This window comes from Scophthalmus maximus, chromosome 15 (assembly GCF_022379125.1).
Source record: "Scophthalmus maximus strain ysfricsl-2021 chromosome 15, ASM2237912v1, whole genome shotgun sequence".
NCBI lineage: Eukaryota > Metazoa > Chordata > Actinopteri > Pleuronectiformes > Scophthalmidae > Scophthalmus > Scophthalmus maximus.
The window spans coordinates 5,204,821-5,218,448 of NC_061529.1; the positions used below are offsets into that span (position 1 = coordinate 5,204,821).

At 39.5% G+C, this 13,628-nt stretch overlaps 1 protein-coding gene across 1 annotated transcript; it reads left to right on the forward strand.

The window, feature by feature from the left end:
• Window positions 1-4,619: 4,619 nt before the first annotated feature.
• LOC118286284 (MAP3K12 binding inhibitory protein 1) lies at window positions 4,620-10,271 on the forward strand. The gene is made up of 9 exons (XM_035610607.2): window positions 4,620-4,776; window positions 5,830-5,946; window positions 6,165-6,374; window positions 6,950-7,046; window positions 7,401-7,466; window positions 7,894-8,052; window positions 8,314-8,411; window positions 9,846-9,884; window positions 9,979-10,271. The coding sequence occupies exons 1-9, from the start codon at window positions 4,651-4,653 to the stop codon at window positions 10,084-10,086; spliced, it is 1,020 nt and encodes a 339-aa protein (XP_035466500.2). The 5' UTR covers window positions 4,620-4,650; the 3' UTR covers window positions 10,087-10,271.
• Window positions 10,272-13,628: the final 3,357 nt, after the last annotated feature.

Consider the following 13,628-nt stretch of genomic DNA (forward strand, 5'->3'; position numbering starts at 1 on the left):
ACAGTGTTATGGACGACGATATTACCATGTGGAATATCAAGAACACTGGGCAAACTCTATAACTATTTGAGATACTAAAGCTCATGTAGGTTTTACAAATGTATTCTTTTTATATGAAAGTTTGCTCAACTTCTGAGTGCTTCTTTCACAGTCTGGTGATCGTGTTGCAATTATTCATGTGATGTTATTCCAGTTGTGTGAAATGTGTTATGTGGCCTTGTCAGATGTGAGTTACCTATACAAAGGGAGATTTACAGTGAGTCACAGGAATGTAATGGAAAACTATCTGAACACAGGTCAGGCCAAGAGACCTCTCGAGTCGCTCCGTACATGCAAGGGGAACCTGTGCGAAGGTGATTATTCGACTGCACACAGAAAGAGGCTGGAGTGCCGGTGGCCGTGCATCTTCCTCCTCGCTGATTGGAAATGTGGCGGGAACCGCGGCGCGCAGCGATAAAAGCCAGCTAATAACTTTATGAGGATCCTTAGCGCTTTGTCCATATCATTAATGCTCTTCAGAGTCAGAAGTGGCTTAAAGCAATAACCTGCCTTTCTACCCTTGAAGCTAACTTTCAGTGGAGTCCCGAATGTGGTGCCCCCCCCCCCCCCCGGGACGTTCTTTTATTATGTCTGGCTTTGGTCAGTGTTGTCTTTCAGTGGCGTGGGTCTGTGGGTGTCGGTGTTGGTCGGTCGTCTTATCATTGAGTCGATCGATTCACCACTTTGATCCAAACTGAAATATTTCTACTACATGCCAATGTTAGCATGCTAAATGGTTAAAAATAGGGCAATATCTCTATAACTATTGTATGGATTGCCATTGAATTTGGATAGATATGAAGATATTCATGATGCCAAGAGGAGGAATGTTAATGACTATGGTGATTCCCTGACTTTTCCTATATAATAATAATAATAATAATGATAATGATAAATTTCATTTATAGAGCACTTTTCATATCCAGCAGGTCCATTTTTTAAAAAACTTATCCAGTGAATTTTCCATTAATTTGCAATAGTCTATAGAGAAGCACAACATTTTGAACAGACGGTCATAGATGCCGATGTCTGTACCATGGTACAAACGTTCATTTGTTTCTGAAGGTTAAATTAGAAGATACTAGATTGTAATAATTTTACTCCCTTATCTTTTAATTCGGTCATCACAATGCCTGCAAAACCAATGGCTGAGAGTCATTCTCTCTCATGGCAGTTAAAATGCATCAGTTGACGTTTATTCCAAGCAACATTTCTACACGCTCAGCTGCCGCCGGGAGCTCAGTCCCTTAAGCCCACAGCGAAGGAGTACCTTTAATTATTCCCCTCTCAGTGAAACGGGACAAAACCTTCCCACTGCAATCCACTTGCCTCTCTACATTGTGCTCCCTCTTTCTCCCGACCCTCCCGTCTGGCCTTTACTCTGTCTCATGCTCTGTCAACATCATCTGCCGTGGAGCAGACGGGCTCAAAAGCAGACCTTTTTACTTTTCCTGCAGGTGGCTGATTGGACTGAGGCAAGAGGCAATCCCTCTTCACTCACGTCCCTCCACCACCACCACCACCACCACGGTGTTTCCTGTATAATACAAACGCCCTCTCTCTGCCAAGACCACACTATTGTGAACCAAAGAAGAAAATGTTCTGCTTACGTTACAAAGGTGGCAGTGTGTGAACAGTTAGCAAATGCTGTTGGTCTAAGCGATCACATTTGAGTTCTGCGCACATTTGTGGTCTTTAAAATTCTTGTATTTTGAATATAGATTTTCTGTACAATATTTTTTTATTAGATACTGCTAACAATTTAACCGCCCCCCCCCCCCCCCCCCCACATTTAGCATTTATATAAAGACTAAATACATGATTTTTAACATTTTACATAAGAAATGAAGTTGTAAGCAGATACAAGGACATTATAAGTGAACGTATTTGTCAACAACTATAAATCCTTAGGTAAAGTGTTAATAATGTGCATCAACGGGTAACAAAGTATTGACAAAACAACAGGACATAGTTGTAAAGCTTTAGGAAAAAGTATGTAATTGTCAAAATCATAATGAACTATTTACATTTGAATGATATGTTTGTGTGATTAATTAATAATAAATTAACTATGAAGATATTACTGTTATCAATCATTCACTTAGTTATTATTGATAAATGCATATTGACTAATGCATATTGATATACTGCTTATAATTACAATAGTTCCCATTCTGACTATATTAATACTTCTACTTCTCCCATTAAAAAGAGAATGAGCACAAAAGTCACGTCCAAATCCTGTGAATATCTGCAAAACTCTGACTTGGTTAAAAAAAAAATTGAGTTTTATTTATGACTTTTTTTGGTCACATCTAAGCACCTTAAATCACAATTCTTTCCATTATACAGGGGGAAGAAAAAAGTCTGCTCTTGGGTCTGCAGCCAGGCAAATGAAATAAGCAGTTGTTCAATTTCTGAGCTCCTTGCTGTGTGGGAACATCCAGTAATGGCTCAGCATGTCAAACCATGTCAAGTGTTACAGTTCCCTTCCTGTTTCAGGGGGAAAAAATATCACCCAGATGAATTAAACTAAAAAAGGCTTGTCTTCAGACCCCTTCCTAAAATGATTAACCCTTCTGGAGAGTATTATTGAGTTCTGAGTGGTTGCGCTTTCTCGTTGCCCGTAATTGTTCTTTTTTCTGTTGTTGCCTTCATCAGTCTCTCGCCTCATTATATGAAAAGAAGGGAAAAATGTCTGAATAGAGGAGGGTGATTTTCCCACAGTCACTCAACACAGGAAAAATACGCTATTGTGGCCAGGTTCCCATCCCAATGCCCTGCTGCACAGTCCGCCGTGGTCTGAGGGACAGTGTTCTTATAATTGAGTGACCATTCTTTCGCCTGACTGAAGAGTAAGTGATGGAGAATACAGTTAAATGCAGCTACAAATCTCACGTTGGAGTCAGTCCAGTCTCCAGGTAGCCATGTCTGAGTGTTTCTTATTTGACCGCAGGAAGAATTCAGAGTCTTTAGGTCCACTGTAGCCTCTCTTCCTAATATCAACATGACCTGACCCCTTCTACATTCATTTAATGGCTATAAAGCAAGGCAAAACATAGATAAATATAGTTCAATGTATATAATGTATGATTTTCTGCACTTTTAAACGTTATAAAAACAAAGTTTAATAGTGGGAATAACAGCAAATATGAACATGGACACAAACTCAGAAGCAACCCAGATACAGAAGTGAAAATTATTACATAAAACAGAGACAATAGGGAGTAAAAACATAGTCGAAAATTAAAGTGGGTAAATTGTAGATTAAGATTTTTTTTTATTTATGAATGTAAAACTGAAATTTAGGATTTGTTAGAGGACTTTAGTCTGAGGTACCTAATAAACAGGCAACCTACTACTATATTAGAATTTGTTACATGTATATCGATCAGTGGCCAATAGGGAGACTGTATATACATATATTCATAATGAATAAATGAAATTAAGATATTAAAAGAAAGTATTCCTGTTAACAATTTAAAAATGTCAACAGAGCGAGTCAAATGTAAAAACACAGGCACCATCCTGTGTTGAAAAAAAAAGACTTGAGAGGTTCTTGTATTCCTAGTATTTTCATTTCCTGCTACTTTATACTTCTACTCCACCACTTTACAGAGGTTTTACAAACCAAACTATATTTAATTTTCCGACATTTGTAGATGTTTTTCTGATGTTTTATTAGTTAGGCCACTTAACAAATATTTTTTTTCGCAAACAAAAAACACAAGGGTCTGATAAAACAGAATGCTTCACGATAGATTAAACTATACCCATCTGGATATGTAATTAGAAATCAAATTATTAGATGAGTCACAGTAAATTAACTGGCAACTATTTTGATAATCTTTTTTTTTTTAATTTAAATGTACAAATTCATTTTTAATACATTTGTGGTCTAGGTTGAACAAAGACAAACATTGTGGAGGTTAAATGTGAGCTCTGGATAATTGTAATGGGGATTTCTCTAATTATTTATTTTACAAACCAAACTATCTATGATATTAATCATAGAAATAATCAGGAGATTGTTCCATAGTAAAAAGTAAAAGCCTTATGTAAAATAGTTTTTAAAAATGGCTGCTCCTCCAACAACTATAACAATAATAGGCTGTTCTTGTCAAGCTAAGATAAATGCCAAATAATTGGCATTTTTACATTAGTTTTGCTTGAAAAAGGACAGTTGCCAAAAATAATAATATCTCTGCTTCTAAAATGAGAGAATTTGCTTTGCTGTCACATATCACAGTAAACTGAAAATCTTTGGGCACTGAACTTTTGAAGGGACCAAAGACACCACTTCAAACAATTGATTAATACTTGAAATGTAAAAAATATATATCTGCAAATGGTTCAGTTACAGAGGATAGTGTTCAGTATTTAATTAGAATTTAAAATGTATTATACGTCTACATACTTAAATTTTAGAGTACATTTCACTGTCCTTATAATTGTGTGATGTTTGTACTTTTCCCCTCATTTCAGCGACCGTGCTCGTGCGTGTGCGTGCAAGCGCCCGTACGCGCGCAACCCCTACTGCATCTTCTACGCGCTCGCCGCCGCCTCCTTCTGGCCAATCAGCGGGCAGTATTCTCTACACGTTGAACGGCAATGGCGGCGACAAAGAAGCCGAGTGGACGCCACCACACTCCTCCTCCCCACGTCTCCAGCGAAATGTCCAGCTCCACCGACTGTGTCCGCGTGTTGCTGAAGCTGCTGGCAGACTTCGGGAGCGAGGTTGGTTGACGCCGCTTTGAACCGCAGAGCCCCCGGGGCGACGGCTCTTCTTCGAGTCCGCGTTGCAGTTAGCTTGCTAGCGACATGCTAATGTTTTTAGCATCCCGGGGCTAGGTTAGCAGGGATGCTAGGTCGGTTAGCTGCCTCCTCCGTTCATTCATTGTCACTCAGCAGTGACAGTTAAGCTGCAGTCAAAAATAACTGTACTTGAGTTTCTGTTTACGTGGAAAGACTCGGCTTCCTTCTCTAACAACTCGCGGATGTGCACAGATCCAGACACGACTCACCCGGCGACTTCATCTCCAGGTTTAGCAAAAAATTTACCTGGCAACTTTAGCGTCATTGTCGCCCCACAGCATCTCTTGTTGCTGCAACATGTAGCTAACGTTCACACATTATTGTTCACATAGTAGGAGCCTTTTGTTTGTATTATCTCCTACTTGTATGATCTGTTTTCATTCCTGCCTTTACCTTGTAATTCAGGAGTAAACAAGATGTATGAGAGAAACACCAGCATCAACGCAGTGAAGTGTATTTGCACCTAGCATGACTTCCACATGTACATGTACTACATTTATTGAATATAAATAAAATTACTATATGATATTGTTTTCATTATTAATATCATTGTTGTACCTCTGTTTTACGGCTCCAAGTATATTTCATTTATTGACAATCATTTTGTTTATGAATTGTCAGGAAATTGTTTTTTAGAAATGTTCATGTAAGATGATATTGCATATTTTGTCCGAAGAATGGCCCACAAACCAGAGGTATTAAATTCATACTGAGATAATACAGAGATAAGCAGGAAAAATTGGCTGAGTAGAACAGTTAAAACAAACCAATAATTACTGCTTATTTAAGTGACCTCAATTATTAATTTACTATAGAAATAGTTGCTTATTAATATTTGGGTCATCAACTAAGCAAATAACTATTATATGACAAATGTGTATATTATGCCCTTTTCAGTGTTGAAACATGAATCGGCTGTATATACTTATGTTCAGGGCAGTGTCACTTCACTCTCTTTGTGTTTTTGTAATTAAGCTCAGATTAGGCAACGACACTTTGAGAATAGACGTCGTCAACACCGAAGCTGTGGATCGTCCGTCGTCAGCTGCTCGTGTTTACAGCTGTTTGCAGGAGCACATCACAAAGCTACAGGTAAAGTGGAGACACACACACACAGCAAGTTATTTCCAATTCATACTTTTAATATTGGTTACATGGCATTATTCAGTTGCCAGTTTGAAAAATGATAAAACAACATCAGAGCTTGAGATGACACGAGGCAAATATTTTGTATAACTTTTATATCATATAAAAAAATTTGAAAGATTTTGGTTTGACAAAAACCCGACATGTGTTTCTTGTCATTTTAGGCAGTTTCAGAAAGCTTAAAGACTCTTGTGGAAGCTGACAGCGAACGATCGTCTACGAGACACAACCCTCCCAATGATGCGGTCACCTCATCTTCCCTGGAGGAGCAGGCGACTCTGCTGTCGCAGCACCATCCCCCCAGCTCCGAGGCTACGGAGGGCGAGGCGGCGGCTGATGACGTCATGGTTCAGATCAGAGCCAGGAAGTCGGAGGTTGGTTCTCAGATCAGTCAGCGAAAATCTGTCAGCTGTTCTAGCGGTGACATTTTTAGAGCCCTCTTTTAACTCGCTGTCAAGCAAATGAATAATTGTGAGTAATTGCTCCCGAGGATGTGCACATGACGTGAAGCGAATGCTTGATGGAGACCTGAGTTGGGGCAGAAAATAAGGGGGTCCTTTAGTGCCGTGGTCGGGTAGAGCCGACCACATTGCTGGAGGGCTTTGAGAGAGGGCCAGGTCCTTGATGAAATATGAAGTGGATGCTCATTACTCTGAGATTGCATGCAGATGAAGGACAAGAGGCTTCATTCTGTTGTGCATTTATTTTGGTAGCCAAGCAAACAGTATTCATATTCCATCATGTGATGATGGCAAGCAATTCAACATTTTTTTTTTGGGCTACCTGGAATCATTTTCTACTACAGTTTCTCATTCAAATTGCTGCGAGCATTTGCAGAAGGTTAACATGAAGAACAAAAACAACCGCATTGCGTTCTTGACACCTATCAATAGCTCATCAATCCATCGTATATCATCATCTGTGTCGTCTCTCCATTTTAACCCCCCAGATTGAGCGAAGAATATCTGCATTTATGGAGCGCAAGCAGATGGAGATCAATGAAAACAATGTGCGCGAGTTCTGCAACGTGATCAACTGCAATCAGGGTGAGAATGGGAGAGAGGTTGTTGGGGGGAAGGGGGAGCCTGCACACAGATTGCCAATGTTTGGGAGAGAGCTGATTTCCACAGGCGAGAGGTCAGGCTGAACTGCTGGAAGAGTGGGGCTGAAGTAGGTAACACTCTCGGCCTCAAAACACAACCAGCTTAGCTGAGAAAAACATCACTCAGGGGGCCTCTCTTTTTTTCTAATTCAAAGCCTGTGCAAGACACCAGCTCTAGAAATCAGGACATGCTAATGGTGATATCATTTGAGTGGGTTTACATGATTTTTTTATCAATTTTTTTTTACATGACTTCGTATTTGTCATAACATTTTAAATGTATTCGTCTCCCCTGTAGAAAACAGCTGTGCCAGAACAGATGCAGTGTTCACTCCGTATCCAGGTTTTAAAAGTCACGTGAAAGGTGAGAAATCAAATATTTGCTGCAAATGTCAATGTGACATTTCTCAACAGCTTTATTTTAAGAACTGCAACCACAATTTTTTTCAAAAAACACACTTTTATTTAGCCCCAAAATTCCTGTTTGTTTGTTATGCTTAACAATACGTTGAATTTAATTACTACAACTAAATTAAAATATCACTTTACGGTAGATTATTACAAAAATAGGTTTATTGAGAACCTGCTGCATACAATCAAATAAAAAAGAACTGAACAGTTTTATAAATTAATCTATTTTTTTTGTTGGACCCTTTTGTGCATCTGCATGCATTCTACATTGCCAACCATGTTAAACACGTGTTCATCTCGTCTCTGGTTGATATTGGGTTACAGTTTCTCCGTGCTCTATAAATGAAATTTATTATTGTTATTATTCTCTGACTGGCCAGTCACACGGGTGGTGAACACTTACGGGCCCCAGACACGTGGTGCGGTGGGCCAAGCAGAGGTCGGGGAGCCGCAGAGGGGACAAATGTCAAGGCACTGTGGAAACGCAGCCATAGAGGAACGTCTTCACAACATCGAGACTCACCTGAAGCTCCCAACAGGTCAGGGACGAACAAAGACAGAAATGTTTTAATAACACTAAAATCAAAAAAAAAGAAAAAGTCCAAAGGTAGTGGTAATGTAACTTTCAAATTAAACTTTTAAGGCATGACTCATCCGCGGTGGTTCATTTTGGGTAACAAGATAATAAGCCATTTATAATTTTTTTACCAGATACAAACAAGCTTCTGTGCTTCTTTTTTTTTTAACCGAATTTGTTTTGTGAAAGAATCGGCACTCAACAAGTGGTTTTATTTCTTCAGCGGGCCCAGTCCCCTTGAACGTCTACCACAGACTGAAGACGCTGGAGGACCGTATCCTGGAGTTGGAAGGTCTCTCGCCCGAGTACTTCCAGTCCACAGTGAGTTGTCTGGCTTTTAAACTGATGCGTGAAAAATTCAAATGGGCAAAACATAAAAAATGCAAACAAAGGATTATTTAAAGTAACTGTTCTCTCCGCCATCATATTGGGACATAGGCAACATGAGAGACATGATGAGAAATCAAGCAGAAACGTTATGTGAAATGATAGATAAAGGAAAATGATTATGTATATTTCACCAGGTTCTGGCACAGCTGTCATTTGTTTGTACAGCTCCAACATCGTATGTTTGGGAAACTTGGATTTGCTTTGATCATAAACAATGTTTCAGAGAATAACACTTTATTAACAAGAAGCTCGTTTTCACACGCTCGCCATCAGTCGCCGCATTTGATAAGTACGGTGCCTAAATTGTTGAATACCGTGTGTGAAATCTACTGACTGAGAGGAGTTTGTGCGTCATGGTCTGTAGAGTCCCCCCCCCCCCCCCCCCCATACATTCCCGATACTCCAACACGTTTCCCTCCTTGAGTTACACTTGAATCAAAAAATGCACCGTGTTTGGTTACATTTACTTGAACATTTAGTTCAGCGCATCCCGCTTCCTTGGAAGGCGACTTTTCACTACTCCGACTCAAAAGTCGGCAGTGATTTATTGGACTTCATATTCAACCCGACCGACTTGAGCTCTGGAGTGCCACAGACTCTTAATTTCCCATCCTGAAGGAGTGAGTCTGTCCAGTGTGTGTTTAGTTATCCGAGTGAGTGGCGCTTGAGATGCTGCATGTCTCTTCACGCTGGTGTTCCTCAGCACAGCATGCTGCTGCTGTGAGTAACGCTGCTGCTTTCCGTCTGCTCTTGACTCACTGCATGTTTGTGTGAGCAGAGCGAAAGATGTCGAGTGTCTTTGAATAAACTGATGGGGTCTTTTATATTCGGAGTACCACATTTTTTTTTCTTTTTTCTTTTTCCTTCTGCGATATCTGAAAATACTGTAGTTTTGGTGTTTGATGAAGAGCTGCACACACTTGGCCAATGATTTCAGGAACAATATTTAAACACTGACCAGCAAAGTGGCCTAGTTTAAAAAAAAAAGATGCAGCAACTTCAAGATAAACGATTCCACAAGGTTGTGGAGTGAAAACATCACATTGTACATTTGCCATGTAACTATGGGGATTGGGGATATGGGGAAACTTTAGAATTTAAGGACTGTGCATTGTAATCACTTATGTTCCATTTTAATTTTATCGAGAAATTCCAAGCCTAAATTCTGGCCTCTTAAATATCTTAACATGAATATGTGTCCGTGTCTCTGAGTAAATGAATTGATCTGTCCTTGAGACAAAGTAAAAATAGGGAACAAAAAAGTACCTCGGTGCGTTTAACCGAAAGCTCTGGGAGATTTAGAAATAATAAAAAATCTCTAATGTGACCTTGTGTGCTTAATGTTTTTTTATTTTTTATTAATAGAGTCACCTGCACAAACGACCAAAGACGTCCCCCGCTCAGGTTGGTTTGCTGTTTTATTTCCTTTCATTTGCTCGCATGTGAGCGAAGGTTAACCTGTTGGTCAGTTTATTTATCTCCTCACCTTGTCCTTCAGGGCTGCAGCCTCACGGAGTTGGATGAGAAGATCAATGCAGTGAAAGCTGCGCTGCTGAAAAGGGTGAATGAATTTGGGCCTGGATATGAAACAGAGTGTCCGCTGTAACGAACACGGATCAATCCTCCGAAAACAAAAAACACAAGTTTCCTCTTAATTCCTTTTCTAATGTTCACCGACTCGTGAGGACCGTTCTGTCCATCAGACATCTTCCAATATCAGAATAGTTATTCCTCGATAATAGTTAAGTGAAATAATGGCTCTGTAAATAAAGTTCTTTTTTTTCCCCTCTATGAAAACTTGGACTCATAACTTAATCGAGACATAACTTTTAAATCTAATTTATAAAGTGCAATCAGTCATTCGTTTATTGGTACAAACTAATGTTAACTAAAGATTGTCATCATTGATTATGTTTTTTGGCCTCAGAAAGTTCCCAGAGTCTTGTTTAGTCTGTTCAAAACAGAAATCTCTTGAGTTTAATATCATGTCATAACTCTTACAATTGAAGAGTTTTAGTCTACTAATGGATTATCAAAGTTTTCTGACATTAACCAAATCAGTTCAGTTCAATGGGTAAATATAACAAGTTGAACTACACCTTTAAAAGAGCTGGAAGTAAGAGTAAGAATCATAGTGTGTTTAACATTTTTTCACCATACACCAAAACATGCCAGAAAAAAATGGCTTAACAAGACAAAAATACTATTAATAAGATAAATATGTATTCATTTGTCTTCATCATTCATTATATATAGACTAATAAGTGATTATTAGTTGTTAATATTGATAATCATGTAAATGTGATGTGAGATGTTGCTTTTAGGTCAAGTTTTTCCTTTATCCACATCTTAAAAAAGGTTTTGTTCAGGATGTCTAGGTTGAGAGCAAACGAGCGAGTTCTATAAACACCATTTTCCTTTTCTGAGGTAAAAACACTTTCAAAATCAAATTTTAATCCGTATAACAGTTTTTTTGCCCAGTGACTCGTATATCCCAGAAAGGGTTAATATCTTTACAAAACCCAAATCATGTGAGCAAATGTTCCAGGTTCATTCACTTTATTTGCGCCCAAATCACAACATACATTATCTCAAGGCACTTCCATCTGAGACCTTACAATAAAATCTAGGAACTCCAGAGTTCCCACAAAGAGCAAACACTTGGCGACAGTGTTGAGGGAAGAAGGAAAAAGAAAAAAACTGTTAAAAGACCTGGAAACGTTTTTTCACAACCGGACTCAGGATTTGCGGTTTTTACTCGGATTGTGTACGAGTGTGAAATTTTGCCCTTGACTGAAATTTCAAAACTAATAAGCTGCTCAAGTTTGGTAGAGTGTTGTCCGAGTTGCTTCAAATGATTACAAAGAGTCTTGGACGAAATAGATCTGAAAATATGTGAGTTATTGCATAATCTGAGTTCTATAGTTCCCAGATGTCTATTTAGTCTGAGGTGTTGACTGTGGAGGGAATCGCTCTTCGAGACCTCTATATTATAATATTCTGGAATTTCATAATAAAAGGAGTTGAAATAATCTCCAGAGCCCAACAGGGGCCATTTTCTTCCTTAATGTCTAACGCTGGGAACGTGTGTGTGTGTTTGTGTGTAATTGAGATGAATCTGAGCGAGAGCGTCTGATTTATCTGCCTGACTGCTGTGTGATGATGATGATGATAGCCCGTAATGGTTGTCATTAAAACAAATGACCTGATTACTGCAACTACAACAAACCAGCGTTAAATGGGACATCGCCTGTGTACGACATCGACATGTCTATGAGATTTTACTGTACAGAACTTAAACTGAGCAAGTGGCTGAAGCTGAAGCAATAACCACATACAAACATTTTTTCGTCTGTTATGTCATCACAAGTAAAAGTCCTGCATTCGGAATCCTACTTGAAAAGAATTACGTAAGTACAGATTTGAGTTACAAAAGTAAATTTACTTGATCTGCAGAGAAATGACCCTTGTCAGTGATTACAGCATTAGATTGTTAATATTGATATTTAAGTTTTTCCACTGAGCTACTTTTCATACAGTTAGTTAAGTCCAGTGGTTCCAAAGTTAGAGGTCGGGCCCTCCAAAAGGTCACATGATAACCTTGGGGGATAGTGAGACGGCTCGAAGGGGGTTTGGGGGTAAAAAACAAAGTTCTGCGAGAGAAATTTGTGTTTGTAATTTAGGACTCAACATTCTTTCCTTTGTGAAATAACCTTCTAGATATACCTCATCATTTGGGCCACTAGTGGTTATTTAAATTAAGCCATTTAGAGGACAAGTGTCTCTTATAAAGACATCTGAAATGGGAATCGAAACCTTAGAAACCACTGGTTTTATTTTTAACAGTATATTGTGTTGCTGTATTGTAGGTGGAGAGATTATATCTCCACACTGGCCTGGGAACGCCTCGGGATCCCCCTGTCAGAGCTGGTTAATGTGGCCCGGGAAAGGGATGTTTGGGGCCCCCTACTGAAGCTCCTGCCCCCGCGACCCGACCCCGGATAAGCAGTTGAAGATGATGATGAATGATGATGATGATGTATTGCTGTTTGTTTCTATTGGGCCGGTGTGTCGAATTTAGGGAGAATTGAAATTTAACATAATATTTATGAATAGATTTAGTACAATCACTTGACACTGAGAATCACGTTCTCACCACATTAGAATGAGCTCCTTATGTCTATCTCGGTGGGCTGGGTTATTTTCCACATGAGTCCACCATGTTGCACCGCCATGTTTGTTTCTCCAGTGGGAAAACTGTCTTTCCGTGGCAGACGCGTTTCCTTTGGTGCCGTAAATCAAGCCTTCGTTCTTTTCTGCAGAGGTTTGCGTCTGGTGGCAGAAACAGTTGCACGATGAAAACGAGACGTGTTGAGAAGCAATCTGAACACTGACGGTGTCAACGTTGACTCCATGGCGGTGAGTTAAAGTCTATTGCCTCTTCGAAGAGAGATGAGTCATGGGTTTTATTTTTCATCGTGCGTGTGCGTGCGTGTGTGTGTGTGTGTGTGTGTGTCCCTTTCTGTAGCAGGGCCTACAACAGAGGCTGTTTGCGCTACTTCGTTTATGTGTGGACACATTTTGTACACAGAAAAAAACATGAACTTCTTATAAACTACAAATAAAAATGTGCTTTGATGCCGGCACCGTAACCTGCGAATGGCTGACCAAAATAAAAGCACAGGCAGAGACTATATAGTAAGTTAGAGCCACCGGCTGAAACCTGATTTCACTTCTCACTCATTTCCTGCTTTTTCTCGGAATATAAAATATGATATATGGAATCTGGAAAACTACATTTTGCAACAAGTGTGACGAATAGAAATGTTCTCACGTCTCTGGCAAATACAGTAACTCCCCTTCCTTTTCTTTTGCAGTTGCTCTTTGTACGCTACGTCAAGATTTGTTTCAGAGTTGATTGATGGAGTGACCTGAATACAATAGAAGACTCTTGCATTGTGTTTTTTTTTCTTTTTTGCGGAAGATATTTCTTTATTAACGCAGAAATGGGGGGAAATTTTTTTTTTCTCCATTACCTCTTTCAGGTGTACCCCACTTGTTCGGCTCCGTCCGTCTATTGCTCACAGACTGGAACCTTCTGGGCAAACGAGGGGCCACAATGCGCTTGGGAAGGGGAGCACTTGAGCT